This window comes from Amblyomma mixtum, chromosome 1 (genome assembly GCF_055824585.1).
Source record: "Amblyomma mixtum isolate Tamu chromosome 1, ASM5582458v1, whole genome shotgun sequence".
NCBI lineage: Eukaryota > Metazoa > Arthropoda > Arachnida > Ixodida > Ixodidae > Amblyomma > Amblyomma mixtum.
The window spans coordinates 17184125-17201763 of record NC_143012.1 but is presented as its reverse complement, the minus strand read 5'-3'; the positions used below and the strand labels follow the sequence as shown (position 1 = coordinate 17201763).

At 49.4% G+C, this 17639-nt stretch overlaps 1 protein-coding gene and 1 long non-coding RNA gene across 2 annotated transcripts in view; one reads left to right on the top strand and one right to left on the bottom strand.

The window, feature by feature from the left end:
* LOC149365586 (uncharacterized) overlaps positions 1-17639 on the bottom strand; it is a 65643-nt gene that overhangs the window by 40564 nt on the left and 7440 nt on the right. The window lies entirely within an intron of this gene.
* LOC149365587 (uncharacterized) lies at positions 5719-16766 on the top strand. Its single transcript, XM_089568619.1, has 4 exons — positions 5719-5749; positions 8613-8953; positions 9068-9782; positions 16762-16766. The coding sequence occupies exons 1-4, from the start codon at positions 5719-5721 to the stop codon at positions 16764-16766; spliced, it is 1092 nt and encodes a 363-aa protein (XP_089424745.1).

Here is a 17639-nt window from a genome sequence, read left to right as displayed (position 1 = left end):
AAGGGAGGGAACCCAGTTCACGAAAATTACCACCTGCCTTTATCGGACCTCTCAACAATTTATGCATTATTTGAGAAACTTCTGACAAAACGAAACTTTAGCATTATACTAAAATATAATTTCAATTCGTAATCGGTATGGATTCCGGCCGAACAAAACAATCACAGCCGTTAGATCTATCATAGACACGATTTACAATGTCTTACATAACAGTGCAACAGTTATTGGCACAATCTTAGACCTACAGAAAGCATTTGGTACAGTTGACAATATTAAAGACGCTGGCTTGCTATGGATTTCTTAACACATCATTAAAATTTTTCCAAGCACTTTCCAACCTAAAGCAAAAAGTACATACGGGCGTGTTCAGACAGAACAGTAATCGAGATTCCATGACCATTCTTGTTCTAAAATATCTTTTTATGTGATGTGGGAATGTGTCGACACAAGTTTTCTGCTGCTGACCCGAAAGACACGGATTCGATCCAAGCCGCGGCGGGGGAATGTCGACGGAGGCGAAAACTCCCCGTGGTGTCTCAGTGGTTAGAGCGCTCGGCTACTGAGCCGGAGTATCCGGGCTCGAACCTGACCACGGCGGCAGCGTTTCGATGGAGGCGAAGTGGAAAATGCACCCGTGTGCTGTGCGATGTCAGTGCACGTTAAAGATCCCCCAGGTGGTGGAATCGAACTTATTCCGGAGCCCTCCACTACGGCACCTCTTCCTTCCTTTCTTCTCTCAGTCCCTCCTTTATCCCTTCCCTTACAGCGCGGTTCAGGTGTCCCCGAGATATGTGAGACAGATACTTCGCCATTTCCTTTCCCCTCCCCCCTAAAAAAATTCTAGAGGCACATGTACTGTGTGATAGCGCACGTTAAAGAGCCCCGGATGGTTCAAATTTCCGGAGCACTTCACTACGGCGTCTCTCATACGAGGGGGTACCCAAAAGAAACCGGACTTATTCTTGTTTGAACTTATTTGTTCACATTTTAAGCACAGACCTTCAACCTCCTTCAAAGTGTTCCCCACTTGCAATGATACGCTTGTCGAATCTTTCGTTCCATTTTTCAAAACATTGTTTAAATTCATCTTTTGTGATGCTTGACAGTGCCTCCGTCGTTTCTTTCTTCACCTCAGCAACATCAGGGAAACGCTTTCCATTCACCTATTTTTTCCTTCTAGGAAACAAAGGAAGTAGCGCGGGGCAAGGTCGGGAGAGTATGAGGGTTGAGGAATAGGGGTCATGCCATTTTTGGTCCCAAATTGTCGTAGAGACAGGGCTGTGTGAGCAGGGGCATTGCCATGATGGAAAAAGCAGTCACCCGACCGCCACAAATCTGGCCGCTTCCACCGCACACTGTTGCCCAACCTTTCCAAAACATCCAAGTAGAAAGCTTGGCTAACCGTCTGACCCTGCGGAACAAATTCTCAATGGACGACTCCTCTCACGTCGAAAAAACAAATCAGCATTGTTTTGAGGTTTGGTTTCACCTGACGAGCTTTCTTGAGCCGAGGTGAATTTGAAGTTTTCCATTGGCATGATTGTAGCTTTGATTCAGGATTCGATTCAGGAACACTTGAGTTGTCCGCATAGCATCGTCCTTGTATGTCTTTCTTAATATTTCAAGAGTTTCCATTCAACTTTTTCCGAGCAAAAATCAGAATTTCACCGGCGCACACTGTTCACCAAAATCCGCCATTGCAGAAACGACATTAACAGAAAACAGTCGTCACCCTAAAACTCTGCCTAAACTAGTCTGACCTCCTTCAACGACGGCACTCGGCTTACTGGCTCTGGAATATTCGTTCTATGCGCTCCTAGTAGCAAAACGCGGTACCACAGAAGCTTTGCCGACCAAAAAATTTAGTCCGGTTTCTTTTGGGTACCCCCTCGTAGTGTGACTCTCTTTGGGACGTAAAACCCCATAAAACCAAAAAGATTTTCAAGGAACGCAGTATCTTTTTGTAAAAAAAAAAATCGTATATATCACGCTAGGTGAAAAATGTTCATTGGTCAACATTGTCAACGCCAACGTCAATGAACGATGAACGGCGGTGGCCCACTTTTGTGTCTCACACCTCGGTGAAGACCTGAACCGCGCTTTAGGAGAAGGGATAAAGGAGGGATCAAGAGAAGATACGTCTCGTGGCTGCCACAACTCCACCACTCCCCCACTTGAAGGTCGAACTGCGGTGCCAATGACCTCGGCTTGAATAGGCCAGTAAAGCTTTCGCTTTGAACCATGCGTTTAAATGCGAAAGCATTTCTTGCCTCACGAGTGGCGTGGACAGGTGGTGTCACCACGGGCTGTGGCAGCGGCTGTGGTCAGCAAGAGTGGACAGAGCGCGTCTCCATGAACTGTCGATCATCCAGAAAGAGCGTAAATATGATTTGTAATGATGAATAAGTACTGAATGAAACCTTCAAATGACCAAATTACTGAATAAGATAATTTAAAATTGAGGTGGTGAGTAATTCACGAAACTGGTGAATTACTAGCAAGTCCTCCAGAACTGAACGAACAGCTAAATAATAAAATTAATCAATAGAATTAAGTCATAAATACTTTACAAAAAATTGGCACTGGCTTAGCTCGGCTATGCCAGGATATATGTAGCGAAAGCGTGCGCAATGACGAGGCAAGCGGTGTGACGTCATAGCAAACGGCAGTGGCGGCTCCGCCGCGACGCGTGCGGTGTGACGTCATGCCAGATGGCACAGCGACCGCGCGGTGTCTGCTAGCTGCGGCGGTTGCTAGGCAACGGCTCGAGATTGGTCTCTGTGCCTCCTCGGAGCACCGCCACAGCGAAATCGCAAGTTCGTGGCAAATGTAGCTTTCGCTACAATAAATGATATGGCTTAAATAACATTAATTAACAAAGGAAGTAACAGAACTCAGAACGCTTTCGCATTTCCGCACGTAAGCCGACATAGCAGTGCGCAGAACATATAGACATTCGCTCTAAAAGTTCATACGACACTGACGAGAACGAAGGGTAACAAGATGCGACGAACTGCAAACACACCACCGTTACTCGAACCGCGAATTCCGCTCGACATCCTAGAACAACGGGATAACAGCTGCTAATGGAACCAAAACCACGCCTCTGAGCAGCCGCTTGCTGGAGTAATTTACGCTCATCGCATGCATAGATGAAGCAGCCGTATCTGGCTAAAAGACATGAAACTGCTCAGTGGAAAGCTTTTCGCTAACATCAATGACGCTTCGCCCGAATAGCCGCACTGAGCTGTTTAGTCAAATTTTAAAACTGAGCTGGGAATAAAGAGAAATTTTTCTATTTTTTACACAGTATTACTCAGCGAAAGTGTGCCATAAGGCCGCATTAAGAATGAGGCGAAAATGAAGATTTGTTTTTTTAAGAAAGCCGCCTCAAGGAATGGGAGGAAGGAGGAAGTGAAAGACGGAAGACAGAAAGAGATGCCGTAGTGAAGGGCAGTCTCATGGAGAGGACAATTCAAGGCAGCTCCACTACCCAGGAAAAATTACGAGGAACTTTAGCGGCTAAAGTGGTGAAAGGCGAAAGCCTGAGTGCTGCATTCTGCTACGCGATTGTTCACTGCACATTTTGTTGGTGCATTAATTAACTGCCAATTAATGACGCTTAAGCTTCGCCTTTAAGAGTGGAATGCGAGAGCGTGTTGTAGCGCTGCCACGGAGTCCAAGGAACGCCACCACCCGTTCGGCGCGATGCGTTGCCCTTTGAACGCAACGCTTTTTGATGAAAGGAAATGGAGCTGTAATTCTCTGCCACCTCGGTGGACACCTGAGCCGCACCGTACAGGAAGGGAGGAAGTGTGAGTGAAAGAAGAAAGACGGGCCGTAATGAAGAAAATGAAAATTGTATTTGAGGAAAGGAAATTGCGCATTAACTGTCTCACATATCTCAGTAGACACTAGCCGAAAATTGTATTTGAGGAAAGGAAGTTGCGCAGTAACTGTCTCACATATTTCGGTGGACACCCGTCAAAATTCGCGCGCGGTGACGTTACGACAATGTGGACCATCTTAAACGCGGTCAAATACGCCTTGCTCGTCGGTAAATTGGTTTTTGAGGAAAGGAAATGTATCTGTCTCTCATATCTCGGTGGACACCTAAACCTCGCCGTAACGGGAAGGGAAGAAGATGGGAGTGAACGAAGACACCGTATTCACTATACTCCGTTTCATACGAGGGGGTACCCAAAAGAAACCGGACTAAATTTTTTGGTCGGCAAAGCTTCTGTGGTACCGCGTTTTGCCACTAGGAGCGCATAGAACGAACATTCCAGAGTCATTAAGCCGAGTGCCGTCGTTGAAGGAGGTCAGACTAGTTTAGGCAGGGTTTTAGAGTGACGACTGTTTTGTGTGAACGTCGTTTTTGCAATGGCTGATTTTCGTGAAAAGCGTGCGCCGGTGAAATTCTGATTTTTGCTCGGAAAAAGTTGAATGGAAACTCCTGAAATATTAAGACGTACAAGGACGATGCTATGGGGACAACTCAAGTGTTCCTGAATCGAATCCTGAATCAAAGCAACAATCATGCCAATGGAAAACTTCAAATTCACCTCGCCTCAAGAAAGCTCGTCAGGTGAAACCAAACCTCAAAACAATGCTGATTTGTTTTTTCGACGTGAGAGGAGTCGTTCATTGAGAATTTGTTCCGCAGGGTCAGACAGTTAGCCAGGCTTTCTACTTGGATGTTTTGAAAATATTGGGCAACAGTGTGCGGTGGAAGGGGCCAGATTTGCGGCGGTCGGGTGACTGGTTTTTTCATCATGGCAATGCCCCTGCTCACACAGCCCTGTCGCTACGACAATTTTGGACCAAAAATGGCATGACCCCTATTCCTCAACCCTCATACTCTCCCGACCTTGCCCCGTGCTACTTTCTTTGTTTCCTAGAATGAAAAAATAGGTGAATGGAAAGCGTTTCGCTGATGTTGCTGAGGTGAAGAAAAAAACGACGGAGGCACTGTCAAGCATCACAAAAGATGAATTTAAACAATGTTTTGAAAAATGAAATGAAAGATTCGACAAGCGTATCATTGCAAGTGGGGAATACTTTGAAGGAGATTGAAGGTCTGTGCTTAAAATGTGAACAAATAAGTTCAAACAAAAATAAGTCCGGTTTCTTTTGGGTACCCCCTCGTACATCAGGTGCAACGCTGTCAAAGCTAGCGCTCTTTTTTGCGCAGCCTGCATCCGTGACAGAAAATAGTGCGTTGCTTGTGGTGAGCGAAAATTAACAAATGCATTGCCGATAGGTTTCGTGGGTAATACATTTGTCATCAGCGTGACAAAAAACGATGTTATTGCGAGCGAATCGGTCGAGATCTGTGATTTTGTATTTTGCGTTTGTCGTCTTTTGCCATTTCACGTTTTCGCTGTCCCCGCTGGCCGCCGTGTTTACGCTTTCCGTCCGCCTCCCTTTCACTTTTGAGAAAATGGCGTCCAGCTGATCGGCCGCGGCCAGCTCTCCTGTACGCATTTTCCCGAAGGTTCGTGCTCGCCCAGCAAGTAATTGCGAATGTGTTCGGCCGCACCAGGATCCGTTTTCCGGAGAAGTCTATTCGGGGAGTACTGAGTGCTGCGAGCGAGGACACCGGAGTATCTACCCGTAGCGTTGCCAAAATCAAGGCGGAGCGTCTGTGCGGGCCTGTGGCGTCTCCGAAGAAAAGACCTCGCGACGTGAAGATTTCAAGCTCGCGAATAGTCAAGAATGACAGCTTCACAGTCCATGCCATTCGTCTGTAAGTGCACAGTATGTACGCGAAGAGGGAAGTCTCAACACTGGGCAATGTGCTAAAGGCTGGCAATTAGGACGACGACCTGCCGAACTTCAAGAAAACCACATTGTGGAGGTTGATGAAGGACATCGGATTCACATTTCATAAAAGAAAACGGAATCTTGCACTGACCGAGCGAAGTGACATCATTGCCTGGCGTCGCAGATACCTGCGGGCGATCAGGGAATTCCAAGGACAGGGCAGGTACGGGTCGTTCCTTGCTTATTTTCTTACGCAGCACGTTTAGACTGGCTTTACATAGAGCTTGATGTTAGCTTTGCAACCTCGTAGTCAGAACAGTGAGTGTTGCTTCAGGATAACACGTTTAGAATAAATTGTCTTAACCACGTTGCTGTTGCTGACCTTTTGCGTAGTGGTGATGTTTCACGAACAGTTTTGCGCTACGTTTGAGTGCGGTACGGGTCTGCATGGGTCAAATTAAATCGCTAAATCCCAATTGGTGCGGCAAGCAAAAACAGCAAAACTGCCAAAAATGTAGCACTGCAATGGGTAGTGCCATCTCGTCGTCGCCGTAGGAACGAGTAAACACCCACCGTACACTGCCCCCTTGCTCCAGTGGTGCGAGTTACTGGCGCTACTGCTGCGAAAGTTGGCAATTTTTGTTCGCAGTCGCCGCGAGTGAAGAGATTTCAAACGTTGCCGAATTAGTCAAGTACCCCATGCAAACATACAGTGAATATAAGCTGGCTACCAAATGTCGCCTGGGCATGAAATATAAGCCCGAACAAGGGAGCAATTAAGCTGAGATAATTATTTTTCTCGAGTGTCTTTGAGCGGCTGTTTGTGAGACAGGGGTCAGCAGTGCGTTTGTTGCAGTGCATTGCCTACTTACATGCTGTTTACTTACAAGCATTGACTCGTGTACTCGGTTTTTGCATTTACAGGTGCATCGTCTACCTAGATGAAACCTGAGAGAAGCCAACAGCCACAGAAACCAATGGAAAATCTCATATTTATAACGAGCCCCTCAATTCCCCTTCTCTTGTTTGCTTAGATGAAACCTGGGTCAACGCAGGGTACACAAAAGAATACGTCTGGCAGGACAAGACTGTAAAGTCATCTTAGGATGCCTTCTTGAAAGGTTTAACAACAGGATTGGCTGCGCCTTAGGGCAAGGGGGCCTGTTTGATTCTTGTACATGGTGGGAGCAGTGCAACAGGATTCATGGAAGACACTGCTGACTTCTTCAGAGCAAAAAAGGGAAACCACGCTGACTACCACTCTGAGATGGATGGCAACTACTTTGAGAAGTGGTTCACCGACAAGTTTTTGCCAAACATTCCGGCCAATAGCATTGTCGTCATGGGCAGTGCTCTATATCATAGCGTGGCTCTTGAAAAAGCACCACTGGCTGTTTCCAGAATAAACGATTTCTCGCAAACACTGAGGGGTCAGCAATTTTTATTGTCCTGTCTCATTTATTGTTTGCTCTTTCGAAATATTTTTACCTAGCGTTGTACAACTTTTTCTGCATTCTTACTTGACGCTCCCGCAGCTTGGAACTCTTTTTACCTGACTGCACGGGAAAATAGGCCATATCGAGGTGGTGTGTGTAAAAATAATTTGACCCGAAAGTTGCAGATGGCCACTTGTTAATCGGGCCACGGCGGAGCACTCAGCACTGTGCTAAATAATTAAACCCGACGAATGAACGTCATCTTTCGCGCAAACCTCTAGCTTGCATCTAAAAAGTATAGTCACAATGCTGCAGAATTGGGAAGAAAACCGCTACTAGTGACCAAAATCCGGTGCGAGCTTATTGACAACGAATTTCGGACAGCTCACATTAACGCGGTATGCATCAAATGAACAGATGCATGCAGTTCATTTCAGAACACGCCATAATATTCAAGCGATTCTGAACAAAACGAGTTTTCTCATTCAAGTCACGCGAAAATCAACTGGCGATGAAAAAAAAAATGTGCGAAAAAAAAAGTTTTACCACCCGGGATTTGGACCCACGCACCCCCCTGCCTGTCGACTCCCCGGAGCGACGCGTTAGACCGCACGGCCACAAAACAGCGCGGAGTGATACATTTCTCTTTATTTTTTTCTGCGAACTACTTCCGTAGCCTTCACAGCGTTGCACATGATGTATGAAACGGAGTATAGATGCACCTTTGTTCATTCGAAACCATCGAGCTGGCATGGCGGAGTGGTAGCGTGCTCTACTCGCACTTTGGAGACCGGGGTTCGATTCCCGAGCTCGGCCAATTTCTTACTCGATTTTATTTATTTATCTGGTCTGACTAGAAAGGTTCACTTGGAGCATCACTATACGATCCCTTTAATTGGTTGCATGGTAGGTAGCCAAAGTAATTGAAATTCGTTTGAAATTCGCGCACTGTGACGTCCCGACCGTTTCGACCAATTGAAAAGCGTGACATTTCTGTCGACAACGATGAGGCATTAAAGGCTTTCGCCTTAATATGCACCCCGATTTTCACCAGTCAAGAGGTCGGCGTTCCTGGCCTGGTGTGCAGACGCGTGTGCGTATGGGCTCCGGCCATTTCTCCTATTTTGACAGACTTTTGACCTTCCGCCGACTTTTATTGTGTCTCCCGAAGTTCACGAAGGTGCTCGGCACCTGCCCAGCCCAATTTCGGGACCGGCACTCCGTTTTTGTGACCTGTATGGACACTTGTTTCCACCGAGCCCAGCGCCAGCCTCGCTAAGCCTACAGCCGCTGGCGATAGGCTCTGCTTCGCAGCCGGGCCCAGTGCTTCGCCAAGCATGGACGTCGTCACCGTGGAGGGGGAGGATCTAGCCCCTCAAGATTATATACCCACGGACTGGACCTACGTAGCCCGCTGGTACGAACGAGGCTCCACCGCTTCTTCATCGAAACGCACTCCCAAGCCCCCGCTGACGGAGACGCCTTCCGCGTCCGCCCAGCATACCGCGTCCCAGCAGCTACCTCCCTCCACGTCACGTAAGCTACCTCGAGGTGCACCGTCACTGCCACGTCTCCCTCTTGAAGACTTTAAAGTCATCATTCGCCCTCGCGGGGGCCTCAATCTGCGTGCCTGGGGCGAGAACGCTCTTCGCAGAGCAATCACCTCAAGCCTTCGTTTGACTTACTCCGATACCGCAGAGGACCGCCTTCGGGTGAATTTCGTTCACAACACCCTCACCTTTAGCACCCCGAACCGGGACTGCGCCATCACTTACACGAAGCTACAGGAAATCATCCTGGGTCCGACAAGCTATCCAGTTGCCACCTATTTGGCCCCACCGGGAGCATACGTCCGAGGTATCATTCACCACCAATACGTGGATGAGACCCAGGAGGAAATCATGGAGTACTTGATACCCCAGAATCCAGAACACTGCATTCTCTACGCCCGCCGTTTAGGCAAGACCCAATCTATTGTCATCACTTTCGCAGGGACAAAGGTCCCCCGCCAAGTCTCCTATGCAGGAAGTGCTGTGCGCTGCTACATCTTCAAGAACAAAGTGGAAGCCTGCCTTAACTGTCGCAAAACAGGACACCGAGAAGATGTTTGCCCGTCTCCCAAGATCTCCAAGTGTCCTCACTGCGGAGTTTGCAACCCTGACGAAACCCATGAATGCACCCCCACTTGTATAGTTTGTTCTGGTCCTCACCAGACGGGTTCCTCCAAGTGTAAACGCTGCTACAAAGTGCCTGCTGCCGTACTGAAACGCCAGCTACAAGCTGACTCAGACAGTGCCTCCACCTCCCATCGTTCCCGATCCCGGACCCGTCGCCAAGGGTCTGGAAACACCTCGGCCAAAATGGATTCTAACCGCTCCTCCTCCTCTTACCGGCGCTCCAGCCGGAATCGCTCCCAGTCCTTCCCACCCCTGGACTCCAAGTCGTCTCCTCACCGAGGGCCCTCCACGAAAAACCAGGTGAGCTGGGCAGCTGCGGCTTCTCACTCTCAGCAATCTCAGTCTCGTGATTCAGAGCTGCAAGCCCTGCGCGACGAGATAACAGCCCTTAAAGCTAGCAATCGTAGACTCCAACAAGAAAACGCTTCTTTAAAGCGTCCACCCTTTGCACCGGATCCACCACCTGAAACAAATGCCACTCTACCACTTCAACCTGTTCCTACCATCTCACCTCAGGCGCCCCCATCTACTACCCCGCAACCCAAAGATACTACATCTAGTCCTCCCTCTAAGCGGAAAGCTACCTCCCGCTCAGAACGCTACGTTAATTTTGCCGACCTCGAGGAATTTGAGGCTCGCCTAGAGGAAAAATTAGAGGCTAAAATTGATGCTAAGCTCGAGGCGAAATTTGCTGAGTTCTCCCATCAAATCCAACAGAATATGCTCCAGTTCCAACAACAAATGCAGCAGCAAATCCAACAGCAACTTAACACCCTCATGCAACAGATCCAAACACGCGTCACAGGCCTTGAAGCTAGGGGAGACGCAACGGCCGCCCTTCACACGACGCGCGGTAAACCATACGGTCGCTTGCCGCACGCTCCCACCACCCAACCTATCTTAGCTTCACCCACACTTCACCATGGCGCCCCGCCACCTACTTAATGTGTGGCAATGGAACTGCAGGGGGTTTCGCCGCAAGCGATGCAACCTGCAGCAGTATGTCCAAAATTCCGACATCCCCCCTGATATCATCGCCCTTCAGGAAACTCATGGCCCAGTGAAACTACCTGGCTATAAACCATACTCCCCCCTAGATGTCACCACTCCCGACACCGCTATTTTGGTTCAACGCAACCTGACGGCCGTCCAACACTCCTTAGACGACATTGGGGTAGACTGCGTCTTGCTCGAACTCCTCCCTCGTAAAAGGGGCGACCAAAGCCTCTTCATTCTTAACCTTTATAGCCTTCCAAAAGACAGAAGACGCGACTTCACCACCCTTCTTTCCCGGGTCAACAGGCTCGCGCACCATTCCGGTCTCCTCATTGTAGGAGATTTCAATACCCACCACCACGCTTGGGGTTACCGCACCGCCAATCGAAAGGGTAACACTCTGTGGTTGCGAGCACAGGAACTGGGCTTCACCCTTGTTACTGACCCTCACACCCCCACCCGCGTAGGAAACAGCGTGCCTGTTGACACTTCACCTGATCTGACATTATGCAAAAACGTACGGTTCGATCAGTGGCTCAACACTGGGAATACCCTCGGCAGCGACCACTACCTCTTCGCGACCACCCTCAGCATGTCCCCGTTCCGCCGGAGAGGTCGCCCGACCCTAATCACGGATTGGGACAAGTTTCGTTCCCTACGTGCTCAGAACGCCCCTACCCGGATTAATAACCTGGACGAGTGGATCTCCAAACTGCAGGCAGATGTCTCTGCTACTACTCAAGAGTCGCCTATCACGGCTGATCAATCCAATACAGACAGCCGTCTCCTCCACATATGGCAGGCCCGCGAAAGCCTGCAAAACCGTTGGAAAAAACAGCGCCACAATAGAACGCTTCGGCGTAGGGTAGCTCAGATAGACAGATTGAGGCGCACACTATCGCACTGACTACCCAGCAATGGGGTCAAGTTTGTGACAACATGCGTGGACAGCTCGGGCTAACTCGCACCTGGCACCTTCTCCGTTACCTTTTAGACCCAGACGGTTGCAAAACATCCCAACGAGACAGCATTTCCCGCATAGTCCATCAACACCCCGGCTCAGAGCAGGATCTTCTCGATGAACTTCGTGTACGCTATCTCAATACTACTTCCCCGGACCCTCTCCCCCCCTACATGGGCGGTGCCAACCCTGCTCTCGATCAGGAGATTTCGGAAGCTGAGGTAAGATTCGCTCTCACTCAGCTCCGTCCTAACTCTGCCCCGGGACCGGACGGCATTTCCAACAAAACTCTCCGTAATTTAGATGACCCGTCCATTGAGGCCCTCACTGCCTTTATGAATGATTGCTGGAGAGAGGGTAAAATCCCCGCAGCATGGAAACATGCACGCGTGACTTTCATACCGAAGCCAGGCAAACAACTAGCTCTCGAAAACCTCCGCCCCATCTCCCTCACTTCCTGTGCTGGGAAACTGATGGAGCACGTCATTCTCAACCGTCTCAATAATTACGTTGAAGATAACCATCTCCTACCTCACACCATGATTGGCTTCCGCTCAAATCTCTCTACGCAAGACATTATGCTCCAGCTCTCACGAGAGATACTGTGCCCCTCTACCAGAGCGGGCACAAAGGCTATTCTAGGGCTTGATTTAACTAAAGCATTTGACAGCGTCTCGCACGGAGCTATTCTCACTAACCTCTCCCTATTAAATCCTGGTCACCGTACATACGAGTATATACGTACTTTCCTCTCTGGTCGTACAGCTGAACTTAGCTTTGGCTCTCTCCTCTCAGACCCTATAAAGCTCGGTAGCAATGGTACCCCCCAGGGATCCGTTCTCTCCCCATTTCTTTTCAATGTCGCCTTGCTCACGCTACCTTCTAAATTAGACGCTATCCCCCGGCTATCCCATACTTTATACGCAGACGACATTACCCTCTGGGTTTCAACAGGCAACGATGCTGAGGTCGAATCCGCACTTCAACAAGCGGTCGATGTCATTGAGCGCCATGTAGCCGCAGCCGACCTCTCGTGCTCCCCTCAGAAGTCCGAGCTGCTGCTCATCCGAGGTCAACCCGGCCTCCACGGCCATCCTCCCATCTACATTACTGCTAGTGGTCAGCCCATACGCGAAGTATCCACCATTAGGGTATTGGGGCTCCTCATCCATAGCAATCGGAAAAACAGCGACACTCTAGCTAAACTTACAGTCTCTGTATCGCATACCATTCGTCTAATTCGTCGCATTGCTAATAAACAGAGGCATGCGAGAGGCCGACCTCCGACGTCTTGTTCAGGCGTTTGTTATCAGTCGCCTCACATATACCCTCCCTTACCTCTACCTTAGCTGCCAGGAACAGTACCGCGTTGACTGCCTTATTCGACAGGCATACAAGGCGGCTCTTCATCTCCCCCACCGGACCCCCACGTATAAACTACTGGCATTAGGGGTCTACAACATTGTGACGGAGCTCTCGGAAGCTCATCTCACTTCTCAGTACCAGCGTCTCACTCACACCTCCACGGGACGTCACATACTCGACAAGCTTGGAATACGCTTCGAAACAACCACACCCGACAGGGTCCAGCTTCCACACCATATCCGCAGTAACCTTATCGTTACCCCTCTTCCTAAAAATATGCACCCAGAGTATCATGTCGCTCGCCGCAAGCACAGGGCTAAGTCTCTGCACAAAAAAGTATTTAACAGATCGGGCAGCAGTCTATGTCGACGCCGCCGAATACCCCGACCGCGAAGCTTTTTCGCTTGCGGTTGTAAACTACTGTGGACGGCCGCTAGTTGCGTGCTCCATTCCCGTCAGATCACCTGAAGAGGCCGAGGAGGCGGCCATAGCCTTGGCGATGGTCTCCACCTCTGCAGAAACCATCTTCAGCGACTCTAAATCTGCGATTCGTAATTTCTCCAAAGGCCGGGTCTCCCCTGTCACCCTCTCTCTCCTCCACTCCACCAAACTTCAACTCCGCCCGATCCAATTGATCTGGGTCCCTGCGCACTCATCGCATCCAGGGAACGAGGCGGCCCACAATTATGCCCGAGGATTCGTCGACCGGAATGTGGTGTCGCCCGTCCTGCAGACGGCGAGAGATCGTATGGTTACATTTCATGACATAACCATGCACTACCGCTTAGGTAGACTTCTATATCCCCCCGCACATAGTTCTCTCACCAAACCCCAAGAAGTTGCGTGGAGGCAACTCCAAACGAACACTTTCCCCAACCCCGCGATATATGCCCGCATGTACCCTGGGGTCTACTCCCCTTCCTGTCAACTGTGTGGCCAACATGCCACTCTATCCCACATACTCTGGACTTGCCCTCGGGACTCCCCCTCTCGAGGCTTGCAGCTCTCGAATCCAGACCAGTGGGAGGCCGCATTGCTCAGTTCCGACTCGGACACACAGATCCGGGTTGTGACAAGAGCCCTAGAAGTCGCCGAACGCCACGGGCTCATGGCCACTTGATGGGGCTGTAACCCCACACCGTCAGATACATTTGTCGACGAAAATAAAGTTTATCCTCCTCCTCCTCACCAGTCAAGACGACAAGCACTAGCCGAAACTATGAAAAGGCACTACGGCGGGCGCGAGGGTGTGTTCTATGTTGATGCTGCGGGTCCCGAGCAGGGAATGACGGGCGTCGCGGTAGTGCACCAAAACAAAATGGACGGACTAGTACTGGCTAGCCAGGACATACTGGCTGCGGAAGAAGTGGCATTTGCTTTAGCTGCAACACACACTAGCTCGGAATATATTCTAACAGATTCGCAAACAGCGTATCGCAATAGACCGATTTCACAAAGCCTACTGCGCATGCGCGCGTTTACCGGAAGTAGCCAGCCGCCATCTTGGTTGTAGTCCTTCGTGGCGTCGTCTGCACGACAGCCCACATTACTTTGCGCCTTGACAAGCATTGTACCCGGCCGCACTTTCCGCAGTTTCGTTTATTGTGTTGAGCTCTATAAAGGAAACAGAGGCTCCACGGCGGAGTTTCGAGGGGTGCAATGCTGATCGCGGTTGGAGCAGCGCAGAGAGGGTGGTCAGTTGCCGCTTGAAGTGGAGTGAACGCGGTGACGACGCTGCGCTTGTTACTAGAACCTTGCTTTGGAAAATGCTGCAGGTGACGATGCACACGCGCTTGACCGCCGCTTTCGTTATTTTTGTCAGCAGAATATTTCAACGAATAGCGATGCACGCGATTTAATTAACGTCTTCGTACAGTATTTACATTTCTTGCCATCTCATTTAGCTGTTTCAGTATTCGCTGTATTCATCGAGGCATTCGCTACAGACGTTGTGCACAGCGTTTGTCGTCTTTATTTTTTCATCATAGACCTTGCTGAAAACTGGGCATGAGATGTTTTTTTTTATTCACGTAAGCACATAAGTGTAATCACGACGTGCTCGGCGGGTCACCAGCAGGAAAGGTGAGCATTCGAGCGAGCTATGCCGTTTTTCTAGATGGAGATGTGACAAATGCTTGTGTTCAGTGCAAAATGAGAAAAAGAAAAGCCAATTGGGGAGCTTTTGAGTACGTCTAATTAGGGTTTAGGGGTTTTTAATTTCGTGACCAATAGTTTTATTTTGATTATTGCTACACTAATTACTTTTTTATTTAGGTTAATATAATCTTTTGCCAGGGCGTCTCCTGTACGACTCACTTTCGCTATTTTCGCAGTACGAGTACAGTAGATCGCCCTTTTTTTTTCGAAAACAACGGGCAAAATGTGGGTGATATCCCGGCATAAATGGCATGTGGCTGATACTGGAATCCCACTTATGCTCAAGTACTAGTGAGCAACAAAACGTTAGGAAATATTCCACATTTCTACAGTTTTATAGCCTCGCTTTCTCATTCCGTGAAATAGAGAAAGCATTATCGCTAGTATGGCAGCTCGAGACATCACGAGTGGATACTTGTATCAAACGAACATTGTGGATTTCTGAAAATAACAATAAATCTGAGAACGCTTGTTCCCTCACAACCTTGCACCGGGCAGAAATCTCTGCAGAGATGGCTTAACGACACAGCACGAAGGTAAATCCTATCGCCTTCTTTTTAACAATTTAAGGGACCGCCTCAAAGCTGAGCGGCGCGTAAAAGGCATTTCATGCAGCTTCAGAACTTGAAAATTTGCCATTTGTCAATGTCCACTGATCAACAGGGACAATACGGCTAAATGCACTGAACAGGAATTCTTCACCTGTCCTTCGTGAACAGCTTCTACGCAATGTCTTGGGTACTTTTTCTCTTCTATAAAACGGAAAATCCGGGACCCTCTGCTTCGCACAGCTGTCAGAGCTCATGACACTCCTTAGGTGTCATTACTTGTAATGCAGCATTCATGCAGAGAAACATCGTGTGGCGACGCTAACAGGGCTGCTTCTTGCGCGTGCGCTACGCACCGCGCCGACGCGGCCGCCGGCCGGAGTACCACAACTCCCAGAGTGCATCGCGTCGGCGGTGGCGTAGCGCAACTGCTTGTGAAATCGGTCTATTACCTCAGGGGCAGGATCACTCCACCAGCAGCTAAAATCCTGCAAGATAGCTACACCAGTGGCTACCAACCCACACACAAACACTTAATATGGGTACCAGATCACCAGGGCATCCCAGGCAAGGAGAGCGCACATGCCTCAGCCCGAACATTTCTCCCCCGGGCACCCATTGCGGATGCCGTGGAACCTCCCACCCTCTACTAACTTACAACGACATACTTCAGCACTTAAGATTATCCCGTCGGGTATACCCTCCGCCGGCTAAGACACTGGACAAAGGGGAGGAACTACACCTGCGAAAGCTACAGACCAACACTTACAACAACCCACGAAGACTACACGCCATAGACCCGGAGTCATTTGACTCACAATGCAAATTCTGCGGGGAGAAGGCGGAGCTGTACCATATGGTATGGGCCTGCCCACGAAATCAGGTGGTCACTGTCAATAACCAGCCAACGCAGGAGGGGTGGGAGGCAGCTCTGACCTGCTCGGACGAAACGAGTCAAAAAGGCTCATCGAAAGAGCCCGAACAGCAGCCTACGCCTATGGGGTTCCGGACTGATAGCTCCAACCGCCGCTACAACCTCCTAAACAATTTCATTAAAATATTTTCACCATCACCGGAATAATTTCGACCACCTGGGGATCTTTAACATGCACCGACATCGCTCAGCTCACGGGCGCCTTTTGCGTTTCACCTCCATCGAACGTGGCCGCCGCGGCCGGGTTCGAACGCGGAAACTCAGGCTAGGGCCGTAACCACTAAGCAACCACGGCGGATGAGGCGAAGTGCGACGGTGCTTTAGCTTTGGTAAACCGAGTGCGAAGCGGTAGCTTCACGATGGTTCAGCCTGGCAAAATCTTGTTATTCTGTTCATTGAGCGTTTCTTTGGTATTTTCCAGGATAAACCAACCGGATGTCGACTTATTTCTAGGCGCGCCGGCGCTCCTTCCGTCATCATCATCATCATCAGCCTGACTACGCCCACTGCAGGGCAAAGGCCTCTCCCACGTCTCTCCAATTAACCCTGTCCACCAGTTGTGGCCGCCGTATTCCATCAAATTTCTTAATCTCACCCGTCCACCTAACTTTATGCCGCCCCTTTCTACGCTTGCAGTCTCTTGGAATCCACTCCGTTACCATTAAGGACCAGCGGTTATCTTGCCTTCGCATTACATACCCCGCCCAAGCCCACTTCTTCATCTTGATTTCAACTAGGATGTCATTAAACCGCCTTTGTTCCCCCACCCACTCCGCCCGCTTCCGATCTCTTAACGTTACACCTATCATTTTTCTTTCCATAGCTCGCTTCGCTGTCCTTAACTCAAGCTGAACCCTCTTTGTTAGCCTCCACGTTTCTGCCCCATAGGTGAGTACCGGTAAGATACAGCTGTTGCATACTTTTCTCTTGAGGGATACTGGTAAACTGCCATTCATGGTCTGAGAGAACCTGCCATATGCGCTCCACGCCATTATTATTCTTCTAGTTATTTCTTTCGCATGATCTGGATCAGCTGTGACTACCTGCCCTAAATAGACATATTCTCTTCCTACTTGCAGCACCGCGCCATCAATTGCGAACTGCTGTTCTTTTGCTAGGCTGTTGAATACTACTTTGGGTTCGCAATGTTAATTTTTAGCCCCACCGTTCTGCCCTGCCTGTCTAATTAATTGATCATGTACTCGGTTAAAAACGGCGTGACGTCACGCCCTATGACGTAAACGCCGCGTTTAGGCTCCTCGGCGAGCCCAAAGTCGATCACGTGGCCAAATTTTGATT

Excerpts from the sequence above, each read along its gene's own strand:
- LOC149365587 (XM_089568619.1), top strand. The coding sequence starts at position 5,719 with ATGACAGCTTCACAGTCCATGCCATTCGTCT. Across the intron at positions 5,750-8,612 it reads ACAGTCCATGCCATTCGTCT|CCCGCTGGTACGAACGAGGC; the intron begins GTAAGTGCACAG and ends GGACCTACGTAG. Across the intron at positions 8,954-9,067 it reads CCCTCACCTTTAGCACCCCG|CACCACCAATACGTGGATGA; the intron begins AACCGGGACTGC and ends CGAGGTATCATT.